At 37.7% G+C, this 26807-nt stretch overlaps 1 protein-coding gene across 3 annotated transcripts in view; it reads left to right on the forward strand.

Annotated features, from left to right (window-relative positions):
- The window catches only part of LOC124360901 (organic cation transporter protein-like), a 43506-nt gene that overhangs the window by 6279 nt on the left and 10420 nt on the right, over window positions 1-26807 (forward strand). For 2 of the 3 annotated variants that reach the window (XM_046814889.1, XM_046814890.1), the window contains exons 2-4: window positions 23725-24002; window positions 24538-24641; window positions 25815-25969. In XM_046814889.1, coding sequence (XP_046670845.1) covers window positions 23725-24002; window positions 24538-24641; window positions 25815-25969 — 537 coding nt within the window. Of the gene's footprint in view, window positions 1-23724; window positions 24003-24537; window positions 24642-24810; window positions 25053-25814; window positions 25970-26807 lie in introns of those variants that run through there. The other variant, XM_046814891.1, reaches the window with a different exon arrangement.

Here is a 26807-nt window from a genome sequence, read left to right on the forward strand (position 1 = left end):
AATTGTCTTGTCAGATACAAAACTGAGTGCACTACGATGTTTTAGACACGATCCCAAACACGGTGGAGCAAACGAGTTCTCTACATATTCCTATGGTGGGAAGGGTTCGTTTTGAGTCTTTTCGGCGCTGACTTTTTGGATTTCTTCAGATGAACATCGCTCCTAATTCAAGGAGTAAAGTTTTTGACAGCATCACATTCCAGATGAACATGACTCCAGATTCCAGGAGTCAAGTCTGTGACAGCGTCAGACTCCAGATTCCAGGATTTTGTTAGTTGTTGCATTGCATCCTTTCTTAGAATTTCGAAGAGCACTTACGGAAATAAGAAGAAAAGGGGATTGTAAGGCAGAAGAAGGAATGATTCGTAAACTCACCCAAGTTATCGCACGAGTGAACTGTATTTTGAAAAAATCTAGCCTCAACAACCAGTGACACCGAGGCTTGACTACTTCCGTTCCGTACAAACAAAACATTTCAACTTCGATTCAAGGCTCTTACTTATGATGTATAAATGTAGTTTTGACTATGGTTGCTTCTAAGATGGTATCGCGTGTTATACCACTGTTTTCAAGGTCATTACGTGAACACACGATGGTTTATTGGAGTCATGAAGAAATTGCAGAGTAGAAAAAAGGTCCTCGACTTGCACGTGGCCCTGATCGTTGCGAACACCGCCTTTCTTCTCTCAAGGGCACTCAATCAGTCAGAAGATCACCAAACAATCGACTATTCACTCTGCCGACGCCAGGGACCGATCCTCATTGTCCCTTAATCACTGCAAGCTCGCGCTCCCTGCGGCAGGTTGTTGAACTACGGCGATGGGCGCTGATATGGCGAGGACGTCGCTGTTGTTTGTTGCCTGTAATCAGTGTTACCAATCTCACAACGAGCAGCTTTGAGGAGTTCTTTGTTTATATTTGGGTCACACATCTTCCGAGGTCAACTTGAGCGTAAACGTTTTGGTTGCATTTGGACTCCTCTTATAATTGATCCAACTGGATCATTGCAGATTAATGTGGACACCTTGTTCATAAGATTAGAGAATGAATGCGAGATTGGTTTGGAGAGATAGGAAGGAGACGGTAGATATTACAAGTTAAGATGAAACCGAAGAATTTATGCACTGGTTCAGAGTTGGCAGCGTCTGTCACTCGAGGGTCTGTCTGTCTCTCTGTCCGCGCGATATATGTAACATCGAGTTCGATAATGTCACTTCGTGGAATTTAGCTGAGTGGCCAAAAACAAACATAACAAAATTTAAAGATACGTTCAGCATCTGCAGCCGAAAAAATGTTATAAGTCATAGCAACTACTTAGTATTTGTATCTGTTATAAATGAAACAATCGGCTGATTGTTAAACAACAGTTACATAAAAATAAATACTAGGTTTGTGTATTTAAAGTGAGTGACCTTATTATTCGGTTATTGTATCGAAGCGAATCGATTTTATATCAAAATGTGCATCACAAGTTAACCATGTTTTACTTTTATTATAAACATTTCGTGACATCTCCCGATTTGAGTGGGATGGCCGTTAATTTTAAACTTGATATTGTTCAGAAACCTTTCTTCAATACAGTTTTTATGTAAACTAAACATTTAACAAATTTTAACATTATACCTTTCTTCAATTGAAAGACATATTTCCTCCTTGAAATCATACACACAGACATAAGGTAAACTAAGGTCATATATATCTTACTTATTTTGAATTGAAAAATCAAATGATGAGGTTTGATAGAGTAATTTATGAACACCCTGTATAAAGCCGTCAATCAGATACTTTGTTCGGTTCTGGCAACACTCCTCCTGGTGTTTTATGCCTAGTAAGAAAGAAAATTAAAAATGTTAAAGGAATAAATGCGAAATTTGAGTGTAATCATTATGCAAGATAACGTTTCTGGAAACTGTAATCGTGCATTTCGTGGGTAGGTATGTTTGGCAATAACTGTTACACAAGTAATAATTATCTCCAAATGTAATTCAATAGCGCGAGGATGAAACTACCTCCATTAGAGACAATCTGTCAGGTCGTGCTCGCATATCCAACGCTCTCAGTTGAAACCACATCACTGATCCATCACTAATCTAAACATATCACTAAAACTGGCATTATAGTCCTAGTATATTGTATGTTTGGCAATAACTGTTACACAAGTAATCATTATCTCCAAATGTAATTCAATAGCGCGAGGATGAAACTACCGCCATTAGAGACAATCTGTCAGGTCGAGCTCTCGTATCCAACGCTCTCAGTTAAAACCACATCACTGATTTATCACTAATCTAAACATATCACTAAAACTGGCATTAGGCTATAGTCCTTGTATATTGTATGTTTGGCAATAACTGCAAAACTGGCATTACAATCTTAGCATATTTTATCGAGTTAATGAATATATTGTAATCGTGACGATTCGCGTTGGGATCCTTCCTCAATCACCATCGGTTTTAAAAATCCCTTCGGGATTTTGAAACTAAATAATTTGTTTGTTTTATAAAAGTATAGCTTTGTACACCTCATCACACGATCCATGAAGTAGTTTTCAACACTAGGAGCACGAGCTGAGGTCGCAAATGTGACTAAGCGACTAAACACTTATCATACGCATAACAGAATTAAAAATTCCAGGTTGTATTACATTTTTATTATACAAGAACTCAACATAGTAATACTGTCGAATTTACGTACAACAACAGCTGTGTTTTCAGCAGCTACTTCTACTGAAACAAAAACAAAGTTTGAGGTTAGCGCTCTGAACAAATTTGAATGTGTGCCAGTTGATGTTTCAGATCTCTATTATAAGGTGACAAAAAAAATCACTATATGGACTGATTTACGTATCAAAACAGCTTCTATTCGTGCAGTATGGTAAAAACAAGTTTTCACTATACTGTAGCTTTTAATGTAAGTAGAACTATCCCAAAACGTTCAGTTTTCAGCTAACTCGGCAAACTAGACCACTGCCTAGCTTACTTTCTCCTGTAATATATTTTGTTCTGGAAAACGACTAGGTTAATTAATTTGGAAACAACGCGTTTCCACGTATACATGCAACACACACACACACACACACACACACACACACACACACACACACACACACACACACACACACACACACACACACACACACACACACACACACACACACACACACACACACACACACACACACACACACGAACATGCGTGTTCATTGTACATGGAACGGCGGACAAAATCAAAACCAGCAATCGTGTTTAAAGGTCCATTGTGATTAATCGTAATTTTTCAGATCCACATTCTAAAGATTCCACAGCACGGTTTCAGCAGAGGGACTAAACTACTGCACACCCTGTATTATACCAGCTGACGAGAGCGGCGATTTCTCCGGTAGTTCTGCCGCGATTGAGTAAACTCGCCGACACGCTGGCCGATGAGACACCGCTGTAATCAGGTATTTGATTACGGCACCGGCCGAATTCCTCGGTGGAATTTTCGGAGAGATTCGATCGAACTGAAGTCTCTTATCTTTTATCTATTTCCAAACTAAATTTAATTTCCACATCTACGTAAAAGGCTAAACCAATCAGAGAGTCTCCAGTTCATGCATTTATTACTTCGCCTGGATGGTATTCTGATTGAAATATGTACAAGGGAATTACCATAGTGAAAATTAGCTATTGCAATCGTGCCTTATATCAGGAGGGTAAATAACCTTCGAATTCGGCGAATACATTTATTTAGAATTATCTTTAACAAATGTGTAAAAAAGATGAAACCCTTCTAATAGGAAGTGATTTGTAAGATTTTTATTTATAACAATTGTGGTATTTCGAATGTTTTTCGTCTTCCCGATGCTTTAAAAGAGAATAAAATGGAAGTACCTTAAGTCTTTGACCTTTAGCACAGTTTAAAGTTTGGGCTTAGTGATAAAGATATCTGACTACAGCCAAACGTTGGTTAACTTTTCGTTACTACGGTAAATTAGTAAAATAATTCCGGTTGAGCTGGCATTTCTAATTATAAAATGTTTAGAATGTTTAGGAGTGACCCAAGATAAACTCCCTGAAGTTGTGATTATAGCGTAGATGATCAAAACTGGAGATAAGTGATCTGTTGGAAGTCGGATCGTAGGTTAAAGAGAGACAAGGAGTGATCCATGATAAACTCCCTGAAGTTGTGATTATAGCGTAGATGATCAAAACTGGAGATAAGTGATCTGACGGGGATGGGTTGGAGGTTAAAGAGAGACAAGGTGTGATCCATGATACACTCCCTGAAGTTGTGATTATAGCGTAGATGATCAAAACTGGAGATAAGTGATCTGACGGGGATGGGTTGGAGGTTAAAGAGAGACAAGGTGTGATCCATGATAAACTCCCTGAAGTTGTGATTATAGCGTAGATGATCAAAACTGGAGATAAGTGATCTGTCGGGGGATGGGTTGGAGGTTAAAGAGAGACAAGGTGTGATCCATGATAAACTCACTGAAGTTGTGATTATAGCGTAGATGATCAAAACTGGAGATAAGTGATCTGTCGGGGGATGGGTTGGAGGTTAAAGAGAGACAAGGTGTGATCCATGATAAAATCCCTGAAGTTGTGTTGAAGCGTAGATGATCAAAACTGGAGATAAGTGATCTGTTGGGGATGGGTTGGAGGTTAAAGAGAGACAAGGTGTGATCCATGATAAACTCCCTGAAGTTGTGATTATAGCGTAGATGATCAAAACTGGAGATAAGTGATCTGTCGGAAGTCGGATCGTTGGAGGTTAAAGAGAGACAAGGAGTGATCCATGATAAAATCCCTGAAGTTGTGTTGAAGCGTAGATGATCAAAACTGGAGATAAGTGATGACGGGGATGGGTTGGAGATTAAAGAGAGACAAGGAGTGGACCCATGATTAACTCCCTGAAGTTGTGTTAAAGCGTGGATGATATAAAGAGATAAGTGACGCTTTGTGGGGATCGGATCGGAGATTAAAGGGATACCCAAGATAAACTCCCTGAAGTGACTGGCTCATACGTGTCCCATGTTTGGAGGATGAATGTTGTCTGAAACGATCGACGAATAGTATTAGTAATCGTAACACCAGACTCTTCCCTACACGACACGATAAGATTTTCAAATAATAAAAAAAGGCACGAAAGAACTATGCACGAAAGAGTGGATATTGGGAGATTCGTTGATCTTGTACTACTGGAAAGAATGTTTACACAATAAACAAGGTGTGAGACTTGACATAGACTTCCGTGTGCTCTACCGACGACCTCGAGGAGCCGAGGTTCGCGAGACCTTCGCCTTGGGACGCGCTCTAGTAGAGAGCGAACAGTTCACTGGGACCTCGGTCAAGGTCGGGTCAAGGTCGGAGCGGTAGGACACCTGAGGCAAATTTCGTGCAGTGGTCGTTTTTCTCTTTGATAAGCGAGTGAAAGTTCTCACTCTATGTTTTGTAACAATATAGCTGAAGAAGGAGGTTGTTTAAAGATTTGGCTGTTTTTTTGTTGCAGTCTGTGAAGTTCTTAAAACAATGAAATTAAGCGTAAATCGGAATATACTACGAGAATTATTTTTGTTTACTTTTGAGCACCAAAACAATCGAACCTTATTCCAAACATGTTTATCGGTATTGTACTACAACCGATAGACATCCGTACGGGAACCTCACTCTTCCCCCAGGACTTATTTTTACGCTAATTATAACGATAAAGTTGTTATTATAATTTATTAAAACTCCCGTTTGAACTTCAAGTGTTTAACATGTTTGAAGCTGTTGGAACGAAGTAGCACTGAAACTATTGACATTGGTTCCAGTGATTACTTACGTTTTATAAATCACTCACAGTACATTAGGGAGGAACCAAAGATAACTCAGAGAAAAGCTTGAAATTTTAAAGTTTTTAGAAAAAACCCGGGCATATTGGAAAAACAAACAAACATAAATGAGAATTAATTACTGTCTGTAAAAATTTAAAAATTTGGGAGAATTACAACCATTACCGTAAAATTATCATCGAGTTTTCATTAAAAAAAAAAAAAAATAATAATAATAACAGTGCAGATTCCTGCAGTATTTTATTGAAAAGGTGACGATCCATGTCTAGTGACTGTTTAAGTGTGTGTCCAGAATAAAAATATTACATGTTTGTAAATTTACTCTATTCAGAGAAAAGTATACTTATCCGCTTTCGGGGTTGCTACCAAATGTTCACTCTACTAAAACTAAATAACTGGCGAATAGATCAATCAAAATACTCACTAAATTTTGGAATAGTATTTTCGTTAGTATTTATAATACAACTTAGACTCGAGAGACAACTTAGTTTCTCCCTTCACCTTCGTCACTTGGAAAGTTCTAGAAGTCTAAAAGACTACGCGATTTTAACATTACATGAATGGAATAAATACTTCCATTCAATACAAAAGAAATGTGTGGTTGAAGGTGGAAGGGGAGTAAGGGAGGGGGAGGAGTAAAAGGAAATTAAGGGATACTTGATTTTTCGACCGATGTTTCATAATTAATACATATAGTTACAACTTTGATTCTAAAGAACATACATGGTGTTATATGAGTATATATTCGTGAAAAAGGGTTCTACATGTAGATTTTTATATCTTGGAAATTCTTGATGTATTTATAAGTGTATGATTTATGAATAAAACAGCCTCTATCCATTAATTTATTTTGCCATAATATTAATAACTTGCAATTTTAATGTTCCAAAACTTTCACACTTATAACTTTACATACTTATCATATAGATAAATTTAGTGAGCCATTTCTAATTATTGTCTATTTATTTAAAGCAAAACTTAAGTTGGAGCGTCGGTTTACGAGATAATGTTGAAAGTTCAACATACAACGTACAAGTTCAAATTCCTTGTTCGTGCATTTGTGGACTTTCACGGTTACAAAGCCCATTGTCTCGGTCCTTTGCCCTGAAGTGGCGGCTCTCCGTTATTATCCAACCGGCGAGAGTGATCCTTGAGGACCGCTGCAGAAGGAAAATAAGGAAACGATAAATCGGCAGTTACGCTGGCTTATACTTGAGCATAAAACGCTGAGATCCACAGAGAAATCTTGTTGCTATTGTTCACAAAGAGGTCATAATTTAAACCGAAGAGTGATTAAGGGTGATAGGAGGCCTTGAGTACATCAATAACCTTATGCTTGTGGGCAGGTAATTTTGCGGAGCTATTTTTAAACGCATACATAGTATACCAGTGTGCTATTCTATTGATTGCTATTCTATTATTAAATTTAAAATTTTAACTAATTTCATTTTATAATTTTAAAAGAAAAGTTAAAAAAATATTACATAAATTGTTTTAATATGACTCTGTCGCATTTGCTTATCAATACCAAACAACGAAGATCCTGTAGCATTCTAGATTTTAAGATCCGGTATCTTTTTACATATTCGTAGGATAATGAAATTCTGTAATGCTCAACATCTTCGTGGATAGGATAATGAGATCCTGTAATGTTCTACATCTTCATGGGCAGGATAAAGAGATCCTTTAATGCTCTACATCTTCGTGGACAGGATAATGAGATCCTGTAATGCTCTACATCTTCGTGGACAGGATAATAAGATCCTGAAATGCTTTACATCTTCGTGGACAGGATAATAAGATCCTGTAGTGCACTAAATCTTCGTGGGCAGGATAATAAGATCCTGTAGTGCTCCACATCTTCGTAGACAGGATAATAAGATCCTGTAGTGCTCTACATCTTCGTGGACAGGATAATAAGATCCTGTAGTGCTCCACATCTTCGTAGACAGGATAATAAGATCCTGTAGTGCTCTCCATCTTCGTGGATAGGATAATAAGATCCTGCAGTGCTCTACATCTTCGTGGACAGGATAATAGAGAGATTCCGCAGTATTCTACATAATTTTCGTAGACAGGATAGCAAGATCCGCAGCGTTCTACATATTCCTAACACGTAGCAAGATCCCGCAGCGTTATACATATTCCTAACATAAGATCCTGTAGTGCGTTCTACATATTCCTAACACGATAGCAAGATCCCGGAGCGTTCTACATATTCCTGATAAGATCCCGCAGCGCTCTACATATTCCTAACACGTAGCAGCGTTTAGTCTACACATTCTTCTAGACTAACACGATAGATCCCGCTATTCTACATATTAACACGATAGCAAGATCCCGCAGCGTTCTACATATTCCTAACACGATAGCAAGATCCCGCAGCGTTCTACATATTCGTAGCAGGATAGTAAGATCCCGCAGCGTTCTACATATTCGTAACAGGATAGTAAGATCCCGCAGCGTTCTACATATTCGTAGCAGGATAGTAAGATCCCGCAGCGTTCTACATATTCGTAGCAGGATAGTAAGATCCCGCAGCGTTCTACATATTCGTAGCAGGATAGTAAGATCCCGCAGCGTTCTACATATTCGTAGCAGGATAGTAAGATCCCGCAGCGTTCTACATATTCGTAACAGGAGTAAGATCCCGCAGCGTTCTACATATTCGTAGCAGGATAGTAAGATCCCGCAGCGTTCTACATATTCGTAGCAGGATAGTAAGATCCCGCAGCGTTCTACATATTCGTAGCAGGATAGTAAGATCCCGCAGCGTTCTACATATTCGTAGCAGGATAGTAAGATCCCGCAGCGTTCTACATATTCCGTAGCAGGATAGTAAGATCCCGCAGCGTTCTACATATTCGTAACAGGATAGTAAGATCCCGCAGCGTTCTACATATTCCTAGCAGGATAGTAAGATCCCGCAGCGTTCTACATATTCCGTAGCAGGATAGTAAGATCCCGCAGCGTTCTACATATTCGTAACAGGATAGCAAGATCCCACAGCGTTCTACATATTCCTAACAGGATAGTAAGATCCCGCAGCGTTCTACATATTCCTAACACGATAGCACAGATCCCGCAGCGTTCTACATATTCCTAACACGATAGCACGATCCCGCATCGTTCTACATATTCCTAACACGATAGCAAGATCCCGCAGCGTTCTACATATTCCTAACACGATAGCACGATCCCGCAGCGTTCTATATATTCCTAACATGATAGCAAGATCCCGCAGCGTTCTACATATTCCTAACACGATAGCACGATCCCGCAGCGTTCTACATATTCCTAACATGATAGCAAGATCCCGCAGCGTTCTACATATTCCTAACACGATAGCAAGATCCCGCAGCGTTCTACATATTCCTAACACGATAGCAAGATCCCGCAGCGTTCTACATATTTAACACGATAGCAGAAGCGTTCTATATATTCCTAACACGATAGCACGTTCTACATATTCGCCCGCAGCGTTCTATATATTCCTAACATGATAGCAAGATCCCGCAGCGTTCTACATATTCGTAGCAGGATAGTAAGATCCCGCAGCGTTCTACATATTCGTAGCAGGATAGTAAGATCCCGCAGCGTTCTACATATTCGTAGCAGGATAGTAAGATCCCGCAGCGTTCTACATATTCGTAGCAGGATAGTAAGATCCCGCAGCGTTCTACATATTCGTAGCAGGATAGTAAGATCCCGCAGCGTTCTACATATTCGTAGCAGGATAGTAAGATCCCGCAGCGTTCTACATATTCGTAGCAGGATAGTAAGATCCCGCAGCGTTCTACATATTCGTAGCAGGATAGTAAGATCCCGCAGCGTTCTACATATTCGTAGCAGGATAGTAAGATCCCGCAGCGTTCTACATATTCGTAGCAGGATAGTAAGATCCCGCAACGTTCTACATATTCGTAGCAGGATAGTAAGATCCCGCAGCGTTCTACATATTCGTAGCAGGATAGTAAGATCCCGCAACGTTCTACATATTCGTAGGATAGTAAGATCCCGCAGCGTTCTACATATTCGTAGCAGGATAGTAAGATCCCGCAGCGTTCTACATATTCGTAGCAGGATAGTAAGATCCGCAGCGTTCTACATACTTGCGTAGCAGGATAGTAAGATCCCGCAGCGTTCTACATATTTATAGCAGGATAGTAAGATCCCGCAGCGTTCTACATATTCGTAGCAGGATAGTAAGATCCCGCAGCGTTCTACATATTTATAGCAGGATAGCAAGATCCGCAGCGTTCTACATAGTCGTAGCAGGATAGTAAGATTCCCGCAGCGTTCTACATATTTCGTAGCAGGATGGTAAGATTCCGCAACGTTCTACATATTCGTAGCAGGATAGTAAGATCCCGCAGCGTTCTACATATTTATAGCAGGATGGTAAGATCTCGCAGCGTTCTACATATTTATAGCAGGATGGTAAGATCTCGCAGCGTTCTACATATTTATAGCAGGATAGTAAGATCCCGCAGCCGTTCTACATATTCGTAACAGAATAGCAGATCCCGCAGCGTTCTACATATTTGTAGAGGGTAGGAAGGTCTCGCAGCGTTCTATATTCGTAGCAGTATAGTAAGATCCCGCAGCGTTCTACATATTCGTATAGCAGGATAGCAAGATCCCGCAACGTTCTACATATTCGTAGCAGTATAGTAAGATTCCCGCAGCGTTCTACATATTTATAGCAGGATGGCAAAATCCCGCAACGTTCTACATATTCGTAGCAGGATAGTAAGATCCTGCAGCGTTCTACATATTTATAGCAAGATCTCGCAGCGTTCTACATACTTGCAGGATGGTAAGATCTCGCAGCGTTCTACATTTAGCAGGATAGCAAGATCTCGCAGCTTTCTACATATTCGTAGCTCCCGCAGTGTTCTACAGATTTGTAAGAGGGTAGGAAGGTCTCGCAGCGTTCTACGTATTTAGCAGGATAGTAAGATCCGCAACGTTCTACATATTCGTAGCAGGATAGACGCAACGTCCTAGTAGGTCCTGCAAACGTTATTCTTCTTTCAGTGTTTGCCAGATGAGCAGGAGTTTCTCTCAAGAGATGTAAAAATACTATTTTAATGGAAACATTTCCAAGAGAAATACAAAGCAATATCCTCATTAAAATACTCTTGCTAAGAGCTTTTAAGCAAAGTAAGTTGTGGATGGACCAGGTGCTCTAAGATCAGCCAACAGACATATGTTACGGGACCACATACCTCGGTCTGTAACAGTTCCCAGGAGTGGAATCTGCTCATGGCCATCGATTGCTGAATCGTGAGGAACAGAATCGGGGTCCGTTACTGAGTCTATTAGAAATCGACAAGTGCCGGAACTCACGATTATAAACAGGTTTCCATCGTTAAATGGACATCGGATATCAGCGCGGCAGATATGAAAGCCTTAGTCCTGTTATTATTTAAAGGAGGATTATTCTATCATTCTTTATTATTGCAAAGGGCGCTGGCGGTTTTATCAGTTATGCTATTAATATTATTCCACCACTATTAATGAGTTTATAGGATCGGTTTGGAAGATCTTCAGGTGGTTTTGGAATCGTTTTGAACTCAAAATTTTAATACCTTAATTGATTTTTGTTCAATGAAATGAACCATTCATATTGAAACTAAAATGTGCATTTCATTATTCACATTCCTGAGTGTGTCGCTAATGTTATATTACAACCCAGTATGAATACAGAGTTTTATATAGTAAATGATTTAACATTACATTTGGATTCTTGAATAGTTCAATTATGTTGAACTGGGAATCAGACAATGAGGTTTAAGTGAAGGTAGTTAGTTGTACGTGAGTACCACACAGACACACGTGTGTTGTACGTACATGTGTAGTGCACATACACAACATCTGTTACAACTGTGCCAACTGCCGATATTGTTCTTCGTCGGCTCAGTGTTGGGTGAGATGTTGCGAATGTTTGCACTGTTTACACAGCGAACTGATGCTATGTATTACCCTACTCAGCACTGCAACTGAAATATTGCTTACAATTTATCAATTCCTGGACAACTAAATAGAGTGTTTTAATGCGCCAAATCTTTTGACAGAACTATTTTGTTTGTTTGCCAAAACCGCCAAGGCATACATTTTCATCATAAACGTTTCATATAAATTAATACAATTAAAGCGGGGTTTTATGAAAATACTAGCTGTTACTCGCGGCTTCTCGTGCAATTTTTAAACAAAGTAGTCCCTAATCTACTTAGTTAAAACAGTTATGGTGAAGTATGATGATGCCCAATGATATTTTTCAAAGGTGGGCACAACAGTTATTTAAGTAGGCATACATGAGATACATATTATTTCACATCATAAAACTTTCTCTTCATACGAACCTAGTCTGGACTTCAACGAATATTTAAAAACAGAATTAGACGAATTGGTCAAGCCGTTCTCGAGATGAGCGCTTAGTAACACAATTAGCGAATCATTTTTATCTATAAGATTAATTTTTTTTTAATTATGTGTACTTAATTAGGGTTTAAAAATAATAACACGATGTTAGGGATTTTAATTTAATATTACAGGCCTTTGAAAAAGGCGAAAAATTCAAGTTTGATTTATTTAAATTTTGTACCTATATGATTAAGGAAAGATATGACCGTCCAGATGACTATAATGTATTATTAGATTGTTTTAGAACATTGATACCAAATAGTCCGACCTTGACATGTGTATAAATATTACGGACTTAGATGAACAAGTCGCGCAAGATACTTTTGAAATACAAAAGCATGTCTTAAAAAACGTACGCAAACGTTAGCTAACACGTTAATAGTGAGTAATTTTATGAAATTCAATTAATTTGGATAGCCGATATGCAAAAAAGTGAGAAGCGCCATATGTTGCAGCGTGAAGTGAAACGGTAAAATTTGGATTTGGATTGGTTTTGTAGAGAAATCTATATATTCTATTTATATTATATATATATATATATATATATATATATATATATATATATATATAAAATTATTTACACATACATTATTCCTGTGATTGAAAGTGTGATTGCTACTTTAGTGTCTTAGTACGAGGTCTGGCCACGAGATGTCTCTCTGTACCGGTCTAATGGGGTTTTATTAGTGGTCTAGAAACTCTCCCAAGATTGTTCCCGAGAAAATAATCCGTTCTTGTAGATAAATGGCCAGAAACACATATCTTTAAAGATTTAAAAACTGGAAACAATATTAAATTTAACTAAAATTACAAATTTTAAATACAAACTGTAATCAACATAAGGTGCACATAATTTGACTGGATAGTAATATTATTTTCTGTATAATTGGAAAAATATCGCATGATTAATAATGGTTATAATATTTAGCCAAATAGTTTAATTAGTGAAACAACGAGTAACAAACAAGGTTATTTATGATTTAGCCTATGAATTTCTACTAAATTATAATTTAAATACGAAATACCAGATGTGTAGAATTAATGAGGTCTTACAAAGAATAAAAACTTTGCAATTCGTTTATCAGAGCTGTAGTTTCTCTGTATAATAATGTTTATATAAGATTTCCCTTGAATTAAAATCAATTATAGACAGCAGTAACGCCAGTAACATATTATTAAACACAAACATAAATATAGTATATTACACCAGTGTAAGGCGTACTCAGGCAAACGTCCGGGACGAGTCTAGGTGGCGAGGTGAAGGCTAGGCCATCGATTCACGTCAATTCTGATATAATGGTGGTCTTTACTACTTAATCGTTCCAAACTACTAACCATGATTCTTGTTAAACCTATAAACCCGTCCATACCTGCGTACTGCACCTTAGATGTAAGATGCAGAAGGAGAAGGTCAAGGTACTGGGCGGGAATTAGCAAAATTAACAGCTGATCTCCAAGGGCGCCTGGCCTCTGCGGAAGTTCACGTGAAGGTCGGTTTACGTCCGGCGGAAGAAGCTTGAGGTTAGTTTGTTTATGGGTTAAACACCCAGAAGGCATACAACCATTGTGAATCACGCCCACGAGCGCGAACAATATGTAGTAAAATACCACTGCCTTGTAAAGATAACAGGTCTCTTGATTAACGATAGTGTTCTGAGAACTACAGGAACCAATTAGGCGATACTTTCGAAATGGCTCATTTATGAATGTTTACATCTGCGCTTATTCATAACAAGAACTAGTTGGTAATAAAGATAAGACACGGCATCACTGGCTCGAAGGCTATAGAAATTTCCATCGCATTTCATTAGAAACTTGACAATTGAATTTGCTGGTAATTTAACCATAGCTGTGAAAGAATTTGCCTCTTGGAGTGTTGACCGCTTCTGGGGAGTTATAGGTCAACATACACTGTAGAAGACTCTGATCTACACTGTCTCCTACATTGTACGCCCGTCTGTTGAAGCCTACCTGTCCTCCTGGTACCTCCGACCACAGAGACTAAATTCCATACCACTAACCTTTTTTTGGGTTTAGGACTTGAAGTTCTTCACAAGATACTGATCTCTTAACGTTTACTGCCTTTGACACAAATTGTCCTGGGTTATATGGACTTGGCTTCAACAGACCTCTACGAGCGTCATCTCTTTGGGATTACTTGGCCATTAGGAGTCTCCACTGTTTGTAGTCACTGATATCCAGAATCTGTCCGCGACTCTAGGACTCTCAAGACTCTTGTATACTGTTTAGCCTTTTCCACAATCCGGAATGAAGAAATTACAGATGTGCAGCCTTTCAAAATTCTTTTCACTGGAAATCCCTCGACTGTAAGAATCTCCCAGACTACAGCAACCCATGCGACCTTATTTATAAATTATAAATATTGTTGGTTTGTCTTGTAAATTGTCCGATCTCTAATGTAAAATAATCTGTAATGTAGGTGCAGCTCTTATGATAGTGAGCGTTCTAAATGTTAGCAACTTTCAAAAAGCAAATTTTCCTTTCCGTATTCTGTTACATACGTTTTGAGCTTTACATTTGTTCGTAACATTTATAACGATCCTAGCAGATCACCCGAGTGCTATATTTGGCATACTCAACACTCAATGATTGCGTCCTATTAGCTCAATAGTTCCTCCCAGTCTTTAACCGCGAAGACAGTTGTTTAATACAATTTCCTTGTATTTTCATACCCCAACAAAATGATCATCTGAGTATAACCTGAAGTTTCAGACCATGAAATATACTTTTACTTAAAACTTATTAAACTCAATTTTGCGTCTTTTTGATACAACACTAAACCACTCAAACGTTTCTATAGGTTTAAATAAATTGCAATATATGATTACTCTCGGTGTTACAGTGATAAGGTTTCTTTTATAAGAGTTTACAAGGTGAGGTGTAGGCTAAAAAACGCCCGTAGATTTTATTACAGTCTAAAAATGAATTACAATTAATTTACAATATAAGATGTCATCACAATGTACATAAACATTCTCATCTGTAGGAATTAAAATGAATTTCATCGTGTTTAGTAAGTGTTTTGGCTTTAAAACATTCTTACAAAATTAAAAAAAGTTTAGGAGCAACAATGTGTTGAGTCTTTTTTAACTGATTGATAAGTACAATCTTAAAACGTATTTAACACTATTGGATTAAAAAATTCAAAATTAACGCGTGAAACATAACGTAGGTACTTAACGTAACGGTAAAGTATCTGTTATTTGTTAATTAAAAATTTAATTTCAGGTGGTGGCGTTTTAAGGCGCCACTAAGGAAGGAATTTTCCGTATTTATTATTAGTGTCAGCAAAATAAAAACTAGAAATGGCACATTATCGAGCGTAAGAAGTGGTTGCGAAAGTTCCAACAAGGCCATTCCAACAGTTAACAGTAGACTGCGGTGATTGACAACGTGCCGTAAAATAATATCAGTCCGTAGAAATGTCCTTTGTTTATTTCCTGTCTGTGAAAGGTCCTTTCTCTAATTGGAGTAGTGCAGTAGTAATAGTGCCGGGCTTACAAGGCTCCTGGAACTGAGGTTCGTACAGTAGTAGTAAACGATAGAGTTACAGCAGGTACAGGGTGTTGTAAGGTTTTCAATTTTGTAGTAGGATTACATTTCTGAAATAAATATAATTTTCATTTGGGAGCATTACTGAAACATACGAGAAATGATAACCAATACAACTATGAAACAGTGGGTTTTGGGTTTTTCTACTATAAGTTACGTACCTATGTACTTGACGCTTGGGAAACTTAGTATAATCTCCATAAGAATATTTCTGTACTTTTATTTACAGTTTTATAGTTCTGAGTCATGAATGTACCGTTTTAATAATAGCATCGAACATTCATAAACGTGTTAGTGTAAGTGAGCAAGATTGAGCAAGTGACTACTTAAATACTTTAACATTAAATCACAAAAATCCCATCACACAAAACGTTTTTTAAATGGAGCGTCTGATATCGGACGCTAATTTAGACTTGATTCCTAGAATCTAGAGTCACGTTCTTCTAAATAGATACGATAAAGTGGGCAACGAAGAAGCTCTACACTACGAGGAAGGTGAACCCATTAGGGATCACTTCCGGCTGGTTTATACCTTCCAGTTGAACCTACCACTGAGCACAACAAAAACTGATGTGTCACTTAAATTTGGGCAACCTTATGGATGTCCAGGAGCGGCACATCACTAACCGCAAATGTCGAGATTCTGGGGTGCAAGGGTCTAGTCTACTGCGGGAGATGAGTGTTGGAGTAGGTGGGGTTCGTTCCCTATCACATGTTCTTGCTAGCCTCAACAAGGGTGTTCCCCCTGCCTGCTTTGACTTCAGAGGCTGGTTCAGAGCTGGCCTCCTCACCTTCCGGGGGGACATGACTTTGAGATCAGTGCCCTAATTCTTCCTCATGGATCTCGATAGGAGCCGGCCCCTAACCTTCCCATCCTCAATATCCTGTCACTCGGAAGCAGCGCTTATGTCCTTATAGGACTAAGTGCAATTTATAAGCTTCTTGGCCCAAGAGAACAAAACAGAGAGATGTGAACTGCAGCAAACTCAAGATTCTCACTGAATCATATTTTCCCACCATAGCTGTGTTATGTGTAGAAAACTCGGTTGCTCCGCCGTGTTTTGGGGTTGTATCTGAAACATCGTAGTGCATTCAATTGTGAGACATAGAGCGGCATATCTCTACACCTAGATTACGCTATCTTTTGTAGTCTAAGCGTCTCTGATGCCAACACGGTTCAATGAGTTCATTTTTAGCTTTCTATAGATCTCTTCAGACGATCATGACTCTCGATCAGATTCCAGTAGTCGAGTCTGTGACAGCGTCAGATTTTGGACACTGCACTAAGAGGAAGGTGAGCTGGAGCACGGTCAATATTTACTCTGAATAAAACAGTTCCGCTAAAGCTACGTTAAGGATAAATCGTTTTAAATATGACTTTAATTTTATGATACAGAATGAGTTGTGTAGAAACATTATGTTTATTCCAAATTGTATAAGCTAAAATGAAACACACTAAAAATTTGATGTTGTAATAAAAGTCAGTAAAGTCGTCACGTCCAAGGTTGTTGTCCTGTAGGGTTACGTCACGATAAGACTATTAAATTGTTATGCCGGTGAGGTCAAGGTCAACGCACAGCTGACTCTAGATTCTACAGTGGGAGGCACTTCCTGCATGCTTGTATCCGCAAGATCAGGTGAAGGCCGGGCGACGACAGAGGCGGTGGCGCGGCGTGTGAGATACTGGAGAGTTACATTTGGAGGTTATGTTTGTTTACTTCTTGAGCAAGAATGCTACGATCTAAAAATAGACTGCAAACATTAGAATTATTTTGATGATTCAATCTGTATCCTGTATAATATTGTTTATACACTTTAAACTTCCGCTTTACCTATCCCAGCGTTGAAAACTTCAGGTCTCTTAGACAAGAAAAAGTACAAAAACGATGGCGCTAACGATCAGACTCGTGATCCTTTGCCATCAGCCCAACAATAGTGAACCAGAAAAAATGTTTTTTGTTATGTATTATTTAATTGTATTATTCTACCGCAGAAATATTAAAAATTTACTTTCATGTCAAAGATAATTTAAATTATACTTGTATATTTTTTTAAATATGTGCGTGAAATATTACTTAAATTTATTCATTAAACTCATATTTTATGTACCATATTTTTGACCTCTGATAACGTTATCTTTCTATCGAAACGTGTAAGCAATTTTAATCTATGACATAATGGTTTTTTATCTAAAACATTTTGTAAATGGTTAATCTATATTGATGATAATTCATTTCTGGGTCTTTTTGTTACGAAGCAGCATGTTTTTATTTACACAAATTTACTAACTTTTTATTATAATAAAAATGTATAATATCACTAGGAAAGCATATCTAATAATTTCTTTGTGTCCGTTTGAAAACACTACGAGAAAACTCTCGACATTATTCTGGCACTTTCAATAGAAGAAGTTATAAACAGCACACTGATAGTGTTTGAACCACAAAACATTTCTATTTGAAACATCGTACGAATAACTTGACGTTTAGCTTAGATCACGACTTTTCTTGCAGTTTATAACTTTATATCATCAATACAAATGTTGTGAGTTTTTTATGGCACAAACAATAAACAAAAACAATTGAATGATCTCTATCTCTATGCAAGATAACAAAGTGCTGACTGCGGAGTAAGGCGTCGATAAGCACTGCAAAATATCGATAAGGTAATATTCTTGACGTGTTGTGTTGAGAGCTGTCTGGAGTAAGAACCTTTGAGTTTTGTCCATAAGAACAGTGTAAAACTCGTAGTTTTACGCTATTATTTTGATCGTAGAATATTATGGAAGGAAATTCTCATTTTAAAGATATCATTATTTGTAACGTGCATACCCGTAATTTTTAAATATTTTAATGATACTGAACATATTTTTTCAGAATAACAAATACAAATATTGAAAATAAAAAGTTTGGATACGAATTAATCAGATATTATAAAAGATCCTAAAATGAAATCTCAACCATATTTTTATAAGTAACCTTACAAGTAAAATAAGGCCATAAAAGTGTTTGAAGTTTTGTTCTCATGGGGCTAAAATCAAGATGGCCGCCAGCGTTCTTAAATAATAATATTCATTATTGCAGGAAACAATTTACAATAATTGTATTACAAACGCCATACAAAAATGTCTAAAACTAATAATTAATACAATTCAATTTCAAGTAAATAAATAAATAATTATCAATTTAAATTAAATTAGGCACGCGTCACATATCCTCGGTACCTCGACTGTGGCCGGCTCTCTTTGGATATTAGAAGCTGAGTCAGAGAATATATTTGTTAATATTGTTACTGAAGACTATCCCAGCGGCCCATCGTAAACTCGTCAACTGAGTAAAATGTCCTAGACACTAGGAAGTGTTTTAATCGAGATTTAAATTGTTTGGGGTAATTGTCGCGTCTGATACGTTCAGTGAGCTTATTGACTATCTTGAGACACCAAGTATTCTCAGCAGTACCAGTAGTTTTGTGCTGTGTCCCGGCCTCTAGTTCCGTATGGGAGTACGTCGCTACCCCGAAGTGAGACTCACTTGAATCGGCAGTACAGCGCAAAGTCAGCAATCCAAGCTCCCCAAGGCCACTTTGCACGACTCTCTTTGGTTTAATTTGTAAATGATTCCGTCAGCTTTCTTTTGCGTTCCAACCTCTCTATTTAATTTGTATCTAGAACAGCCACCTCACAATCTCAGACCATAAGCTAAATGTGGATGTATTAGACCAAAGTAATCTGTTGGCCAAATGAACTACATGTGAAAAGTGTTACAATATCGTATTTCGGTCATTAAAATTATAACTGTTATTTTCTCTCACGGTTTTTTTGGTTAATCCTATTAATACTACGAATACAAAATTTGTGATGATGTTTGAGTGTTTGATACTCAATCCCTAATGAAAGGTGTTTATTGTTGTATTGCGTTTGCACAACAACCCTGGTGTACTGTGTCATGTACCTAGTTATTATTTGAAATTGTGTGCAGCATACTTGATTTTTGACAGTAAAGCGTGTGAAATTGTAGATTTGGCCAAATTTTTTTAAAAAAAAACACATTGAGTGATCTTGAGTTTATCCAAATCGGCTGGTTTTAATGCAATAGAAAATCTGGTGGCAAATCGTGACGAGTAGCCCATTAACTAATTTAACTGAGAGTGTCACTGGTGATTTGCAAGATTACAAGCAATCCATGTTTTAAAAACAGATCGCTATAAGTTCATTCATTGTTTTAGAAGCTCCCCGAGTCTTTGATAACGCAGTGAATACAGTGGTCGGAACACACACTCTGATATAACAAATTCATCTTTTATCGGTGAACGATTGAAGAGTATAAACTATTTGAAATTAGAAGTCCACGAAGTGGTCTACAGATACACATTTTTGTTTCATATGTAACTGATTTACCGAGTGCCTAGTTGCCTAGTAGACAACTAGAACTCGGGCAGTGTGCAGACATGTGTCAGCTTATACAGCTTTCCCAGAACTGTATCTGATGTGGGATTCAAGGCGTCTTCGAGGAATTGACATTTCTCGCGAGTCTGGCATTCAAAGGCGAGTTCTAATGACTGAATGTCTGTACTAAGAATATTTAAATTACTGTGGTCTGTTTGGATTACAATGCAACAAAATCAAATGCAAATATGTGATAAATTTTTTGAATCCGTTGCGTACATATGTATCAGTCTTACATTCAATTTTACTTTAATAGCGTATTTTCTAATGTAAGAACCTGTTTTTAGCTACAAAGATTAAACAACTATCGAATATTCTCCATTACATATACTTTTGCTTGATTACTACTGAAATATTCATAATTTCTACAAGGTGTCAGGCGCCATGTGGTGTTGATACCCATATCTCTATTAAAAACATAAAAAACGATAGGGACCTTACATATTCCTCGGGTTGTTGGATCCTTGATGCAGGCATAGATTATGATTTATGATAAAGAATATGTCTCGATATGTGCATAATAAGTCTCTATGCTCTTAGGTCTTCGCTTTTTCTACTGATCTCAAAAGATCTTTTTTAATTTGAATTGAACACTCTCTCTTTACCCCTAGCTCACAAAGACTTTACCTGGATCTTATGGTAGATAATATTCTTGATCCTGTATCGAGGAAACTCTATATCCCTTCGAGTTATGTGTCATCTTGGCTTTTTACTCTCACTTGTATGTGAGCCTCTAGCCTTTACATGTACGCTAAATCTCAACTCTCTCCCGGAGAACATTCATGAAGCATCGCTCTACGATGTGCTTGAGCCTAACCTACCCATCAGTGCAGTCACAGTCACATCTTGTAACAGAGAACCCATCCACTGCTGGCACTGTGGTAACCCAGACCCTCGGAGAAATCAACTCATAGTCTCCACAAGACTGCTCTAGTTCTTAGAAAATAGTGCTCTTACATAAAGTTAGATTGGTACGCATTTCACAACCTTGTTCAGTCTTAACAGACATTGACAGTTCTCATCCAATAGAGAAATCACGTAACTGTCCTCGCTTTACTTGACGGCTGAAACCTTCCGCCCGTGAAGGCCTTGCCCTGGAGCCACGCTTCCGCAAGTCTTCTCCAGCAGCGACCACAGCTGCGTAACTATCCTCATTGACATGTGATGAGATATTTATTAAGCAGTCTGATCTGTTTACACAAATTTGGTTTACATAAGGAAGAAGCAATGTAGACTTGTAATCGAGCATTATCCATCCTCACGCTTGTAACAATGTTCTGATAGCACACAGTACACCGGAGGACAATATACCGATAAAGTTATCTCACAGAGGCAAGAACTGCCCATTGACCTTTTGACACAAAATCAATAGGGTTCTTTTGTGGACCAAGAGGAAGCTATCCAATTCTCCAGGACCTTTCTACCAATAGCGGCCAACCACACGATTTTTAAGAAGGTTCTGTCAGATCTGCTTGTGTGAACAAGCAGATATTTATTAATACTCAAAAGCCGAGTAATTTTTTTCCTGTTCTTAAATGAAGGACAACTTTGAATAACTCTTACACTACGGTGGTACTTGACGCAAATTAACATGATGAAGAGAGGTTTGGGAGCTATGTATGCGAATGAGAAATGGCTGACAGCATCGCTGAATGTATGACTTAAGAGGACCTCTTTGTGATGCTTATTATGTCAATAGTACAACAGACGGAACAGGGCTCAACAACCTGAAGGTCACCACAAGGTCGTCAAGATTTCATGGACAATGATTTAAGATTGTTCTCCCTTCTCAATAAAATAACGCGAATTCGATATCGTAAAACAATATGATGGTAATAATTTACAGGTACTTATCTGCATTAATAATCTTAAGATTGAAAATAGAGTTTTTGACGGAGTGTTACCAACAATCTTCAGAGAAGTTTTTAATTTTGGTGACAATGTTGATATATTGAGATTAACATACAACGGTTAATAAACATAATTAATTATATTATGGTAACAGTGACACCAATGCCCTCAATTCCTACAACGAGTACAAGGCAATACAGTAGTTTTATGGATAAGTAAAGAGCTGTATGTGTTCATTTGTAGCCAGCCACATTAGGTTTATGAAATATTCACCTCACTTGGTCATGAAAACAAAATTTTTAGCAAAATTTTGAATGATTCAACATAATCTTGTGAGAAAAAAGCTTCTACAATAATTCCGAGAATGGGTCCAAATACTTTGAATATTGCTGAACTATATAATGTATTGAATTATGACACATTTGACACAAGGATGGCATTGATCTCAATTCTACTTCGAGGTGTTGTACTCTACTACTTTATATGTATAGGACCATTTTACTATTGTTGTAAACATTGTGAGTGTTTCAGACTAAATATCAAGGTATCCCACACGCACAAAAAAGAACAAACTCTAAAACAATATTTACACTCTACATCACACCTGAATACATCAAGAATAAGTCATGGCTTTAAAGGGATGGGATCTACATCTTATTGTCTTTATATCTCGAAATTGTATTACAGATTTTCTAAATTTGATACGGCTATTTATCTATCTTATTTTCTATTGGAAGGACACATTAGAAAGGATGAATTAGGAATAATACTGAAATACCATAGAATATGTGAAAAATTCCGCAGGAAGAAGACTGACTACGTTGTTGACATAAGTAACTAATTATAGATATAATATATCTATAATTAGTTACTTATGTCAACAACGTAGTCGGTCTTCTTCCTGCGGAATTTATATTATCAATTACAAATAAACACCAATTGTAACTCAAACGTATATACAATATAATGCTGGTTTAGAATTTAGCAGACGATTGTCATTTAAAGAACTAGTATCATATTAATGAATAATTTGCACAAGGCAATCAGATGAGTTAAGTTGTCGTACAGAGGATAGATCAGAGAGGAAAACAGCAGATAACAATTACAGCTGTATTATAGAAAGTGTTCCTTTGCATGACTATTGGCTGAGTAATTAATCTTGAACACCAAGGGGATCCATGTACTAATCTTGGGGACATCTTAGAGGACTAATTACTAGTCAGTAATGACTATCCGCTTCAAAGTGTTTAGTGTTAGATAAATTGCCAGTGTTTACATGAATCATGTAATGTTCCTTTGTGCACCGTTTGTTTTCTTATTTGGTGGTGCATATGCATATGTCAATTTCTGTATGTCGAAATTTTAAATATCTACATGGATTAATACTACTGTAAAATAATTACTTTATGATACGAAATATGTGACAAAACCTAGCTGAAGCCAGAGGATAAATCCTGGTCGTTCAAGATGAGTATCAAGGGATTGAAATCGTAATTATTCTGCATGAAGTTTCAAATAGGATACCAAATTTCACCTATAGTCTACGAGTTCTTGGATTAAAATATTCTTAAAGAATGTTCTCTAAGACCATTTCTCTTGGTTGCAGTGACTTCCAGAAACAAAGATGACCCCAAGGTCATGGACGAGGAGGAGCTGGCGCAGAAAGCTATGGGAGATTGTGGTCGGTGGCAGCTGACTATAATCCTGCTCCTCTCACTCCTGAAACTTCCTATCTCCTGGACACAACTTGGAATAGTCTTCCTGGCAGCTCCTGTCCCCTTCCGGTGTGCCAACAGCAGCTATGCCTGTCTCACCGAGGACAGAGACTCGTGCTCGGAATGGAAATACGACCGATCCGTTTTCTCTGAGACAATAGTTACCGAGGTAAGGTTGGAAGCTATGTATACAAATTCTAAGTCTATAAAAATTTTAAACTTAGATAGTTCAGTATGGGTGTAATATAAAAATAGTAACCAAATTAGTTATTCTAGGTCTTCTTTGCTTCAATAATAATTTCTAGATCAAAGAAAACATTGAAAATAACATTTTAACAATAAAAATTGTAATTATAATTATCGATAAACGAAATATTTTATGAGTTTAGGGAATAAGGTTATCAAAGACAATCCTCCCTTATAGAACTCTGTCCTGCTTGAATTTCTTAAATTCTAAACAGTTCTTTCTCACAGGAGGTACCTTAAATCTCTGAGTAAATTCCTTCATGAACACTCAACCAAACTGTTATTAATTACCACTGGTTAACCCCAGAACGCACATTCTTTCGGTTGAAGGAGTTGAGCAATATCATAAGGACTATCGAAGAAACGTACACCATAAGAGAATCCACTAGTTAAACAGCCTTCTTTTGAAACATACCTGAAAGAAAATGAAATTGCTAAACAATCCTTGCATGTTCCAGTGGGACCTGGTGTGCTCCAGGAGTCAGCTTGTGAACATCACTCAGATGGTGCTCATGATCGGAATTCTGATTGGCAACATCATCTTCAGCATCGCTGCTGATAGGTATAATTGCTAAACAATCCTTGCATGTTCCAGTGGGACCTGGTGTGCTCCAGGAGTCAGCTTGTGAACATCACTCAGATGGTGCTCATGATCGGAATTCTGATTGGCAACATCATCTTCAGCATCGCTGCTGATAGGTATAATTAATAAACAATCCTTGCATGTTCCAGTGGGACCTGGTGTGCTCCAGGAGTCAGCTTGTGAACATCACTCAGATGGTGCTCATGATCGGAATTCTGATTGGCAACATCATCTTCAGCATCGCTGCTGATAGGTATAATTGCTAAACAATCCTTGCATGTTCCAGTGGGACCTGGTGTGCTCCAGGAGTCAGCTTGTGAACATCACTCAGATGGTGCTCATGATCGGAATTCTGATTGGCAACATCATCTTCAGCATCGCTGCTGATAGGTATAAAGCTTCTAACCTCTTTATTTTTGTTGAAACATAAAAAAATATTATCCTTCGCCAAAAATGACGTGACGTAATTTTCTCCTACAATTTCCGTACCGAGGGTTTTAAAACAATACTTGTTGTGTACCTTATTCGAAACACGAATATTATACGTACCATTAAATGCCTAATACGAGGACACATCGTTGCCGATATAATCGTACTAAACTCTGGCTGACAGCACAAAGGGTCGTAATTGAATTATGTTTGGATTGCAGAACTGTGTGACTATGGGGAATGGTTTACCTTCATTGTGTTTCATGACTCTATTGTTTCTGAGTAAATTAAAGCCACCTGACAAAACAAACTCAAGGCTTCAACATACACGATGTGGTTTATTAAAATTTATGACAGTCCTATTTTTGGTTTTTGAGTCTGATATCAATTAATTATAAAAGTTCTAATTTACCATTGTGAATTGAACAACAATGTAATATTATAACTAATTAAGGACAAAAATACATTAAAAAATCTTTCTTAAAGCTGATTATGAGCTATAAATAGATTTAACAGTAACAGTTTTTTTTTAACGACAAGATTGTTTCCAACGATTGAATGCTATGAAAATTCTTGAAGAGAGTGTCTTTGACTATGGATTTTCAAATAATAAAATTAGAAGAAGAGTTTTTCTCTATTGTTGGGTTGTATACGATTCACATTGAGTGAAATAACCCTTCTGTTATCACTGCTTAAATTTATGACGCTGATTAATGGGTTCAGATACGGACGGAAGATGCCGCTGATCCTGAGCGGAGTCCTGCAGATGGCAACAGGATGCTGCGCCAGTTTCGCACCATGGTTCAGTGTCTTCCTGATCCTTCGCTTCCTGCAAGCCGTGGCCACTGGTGGGGCGATGACCATCGGGTTCGTCTTGTGTGAGTACAGACCAGAACATGCAGACAGATCTTATAAAATTATTTGAGATTATTTGATAATTATTCTCAAGATTATTTGAGATATTAAAAAGTGAGATTTGTGTAGATATTAAGTCAGTACGTCGCCAACAACCACCTACAAGGCACCTAAGCAGCTTTTAAGTTTTTTTTTAAAAATTTTTACTGGTTATAAAAAAAACTTTTTTAAATCATTTAATATAAAAAAAAACGCTTCACATATAACCTAAAAAGCGTTAGGATGCGTGTTATTTCAACCACAACAATACGAACATAAAAGCCGAGGTAACTATGCATGAGGTTTAACTTGTTCTTATGGTGAACAGATCAAAGTCTTCTACACATAACGTGCTATGGTGCAAGGACGCAGCCAGCGAGAGGGTGCAGGGGTCCGGCCCCCCCCCCAAATTTTCAATTGTTTCGATTAATTTACAATAAACGTTCATTATTATTTAAATAATCCACTATTACTGACATGTACTTACAGCTGAAAGACGACTCTCAACAAGAAACTGGCCAAGAACTTTTTATGGAACAAAATGGAACCTTACTCTCTGTCTACTACGGGAAAATATCAGTTGTTTACACCCCTCCAATTTTTTCCTGGCTAAGTTCTTGCTATGGTGGGAAGGGTATATTCAATGTCAATGTTGAATTTAGCGCCAGTTCAAATCAACCCTTCACACCACAGCGTTATGCGCAGAAAACTCGGTTGTTCCACCGTGCTTAGAGATCGTGTTAGAAATATCGTAGTAGATACTCCTGATGAGACATGATGCATTGTACATCTGATGAGACAATGAGAATACCTCCTCAAAAT

Source organism: Homalodisca vitripennis, chromosome 4, assembly GCF_021130785.1.
Source record: "Homalodisca vitripennis isolate AUS2020 chromosome 4, UT_GWSS_2.1, whole genome shotgun sequence".
In the NCBI taxonomy this organism is placed as follows: domain Eukaryota; kingdom Metazoa; phylum Arthropoda; class Insecta; order Hemiptera; family Cicadellidae; genus Homalodisca; species Homalodisca vitripennis.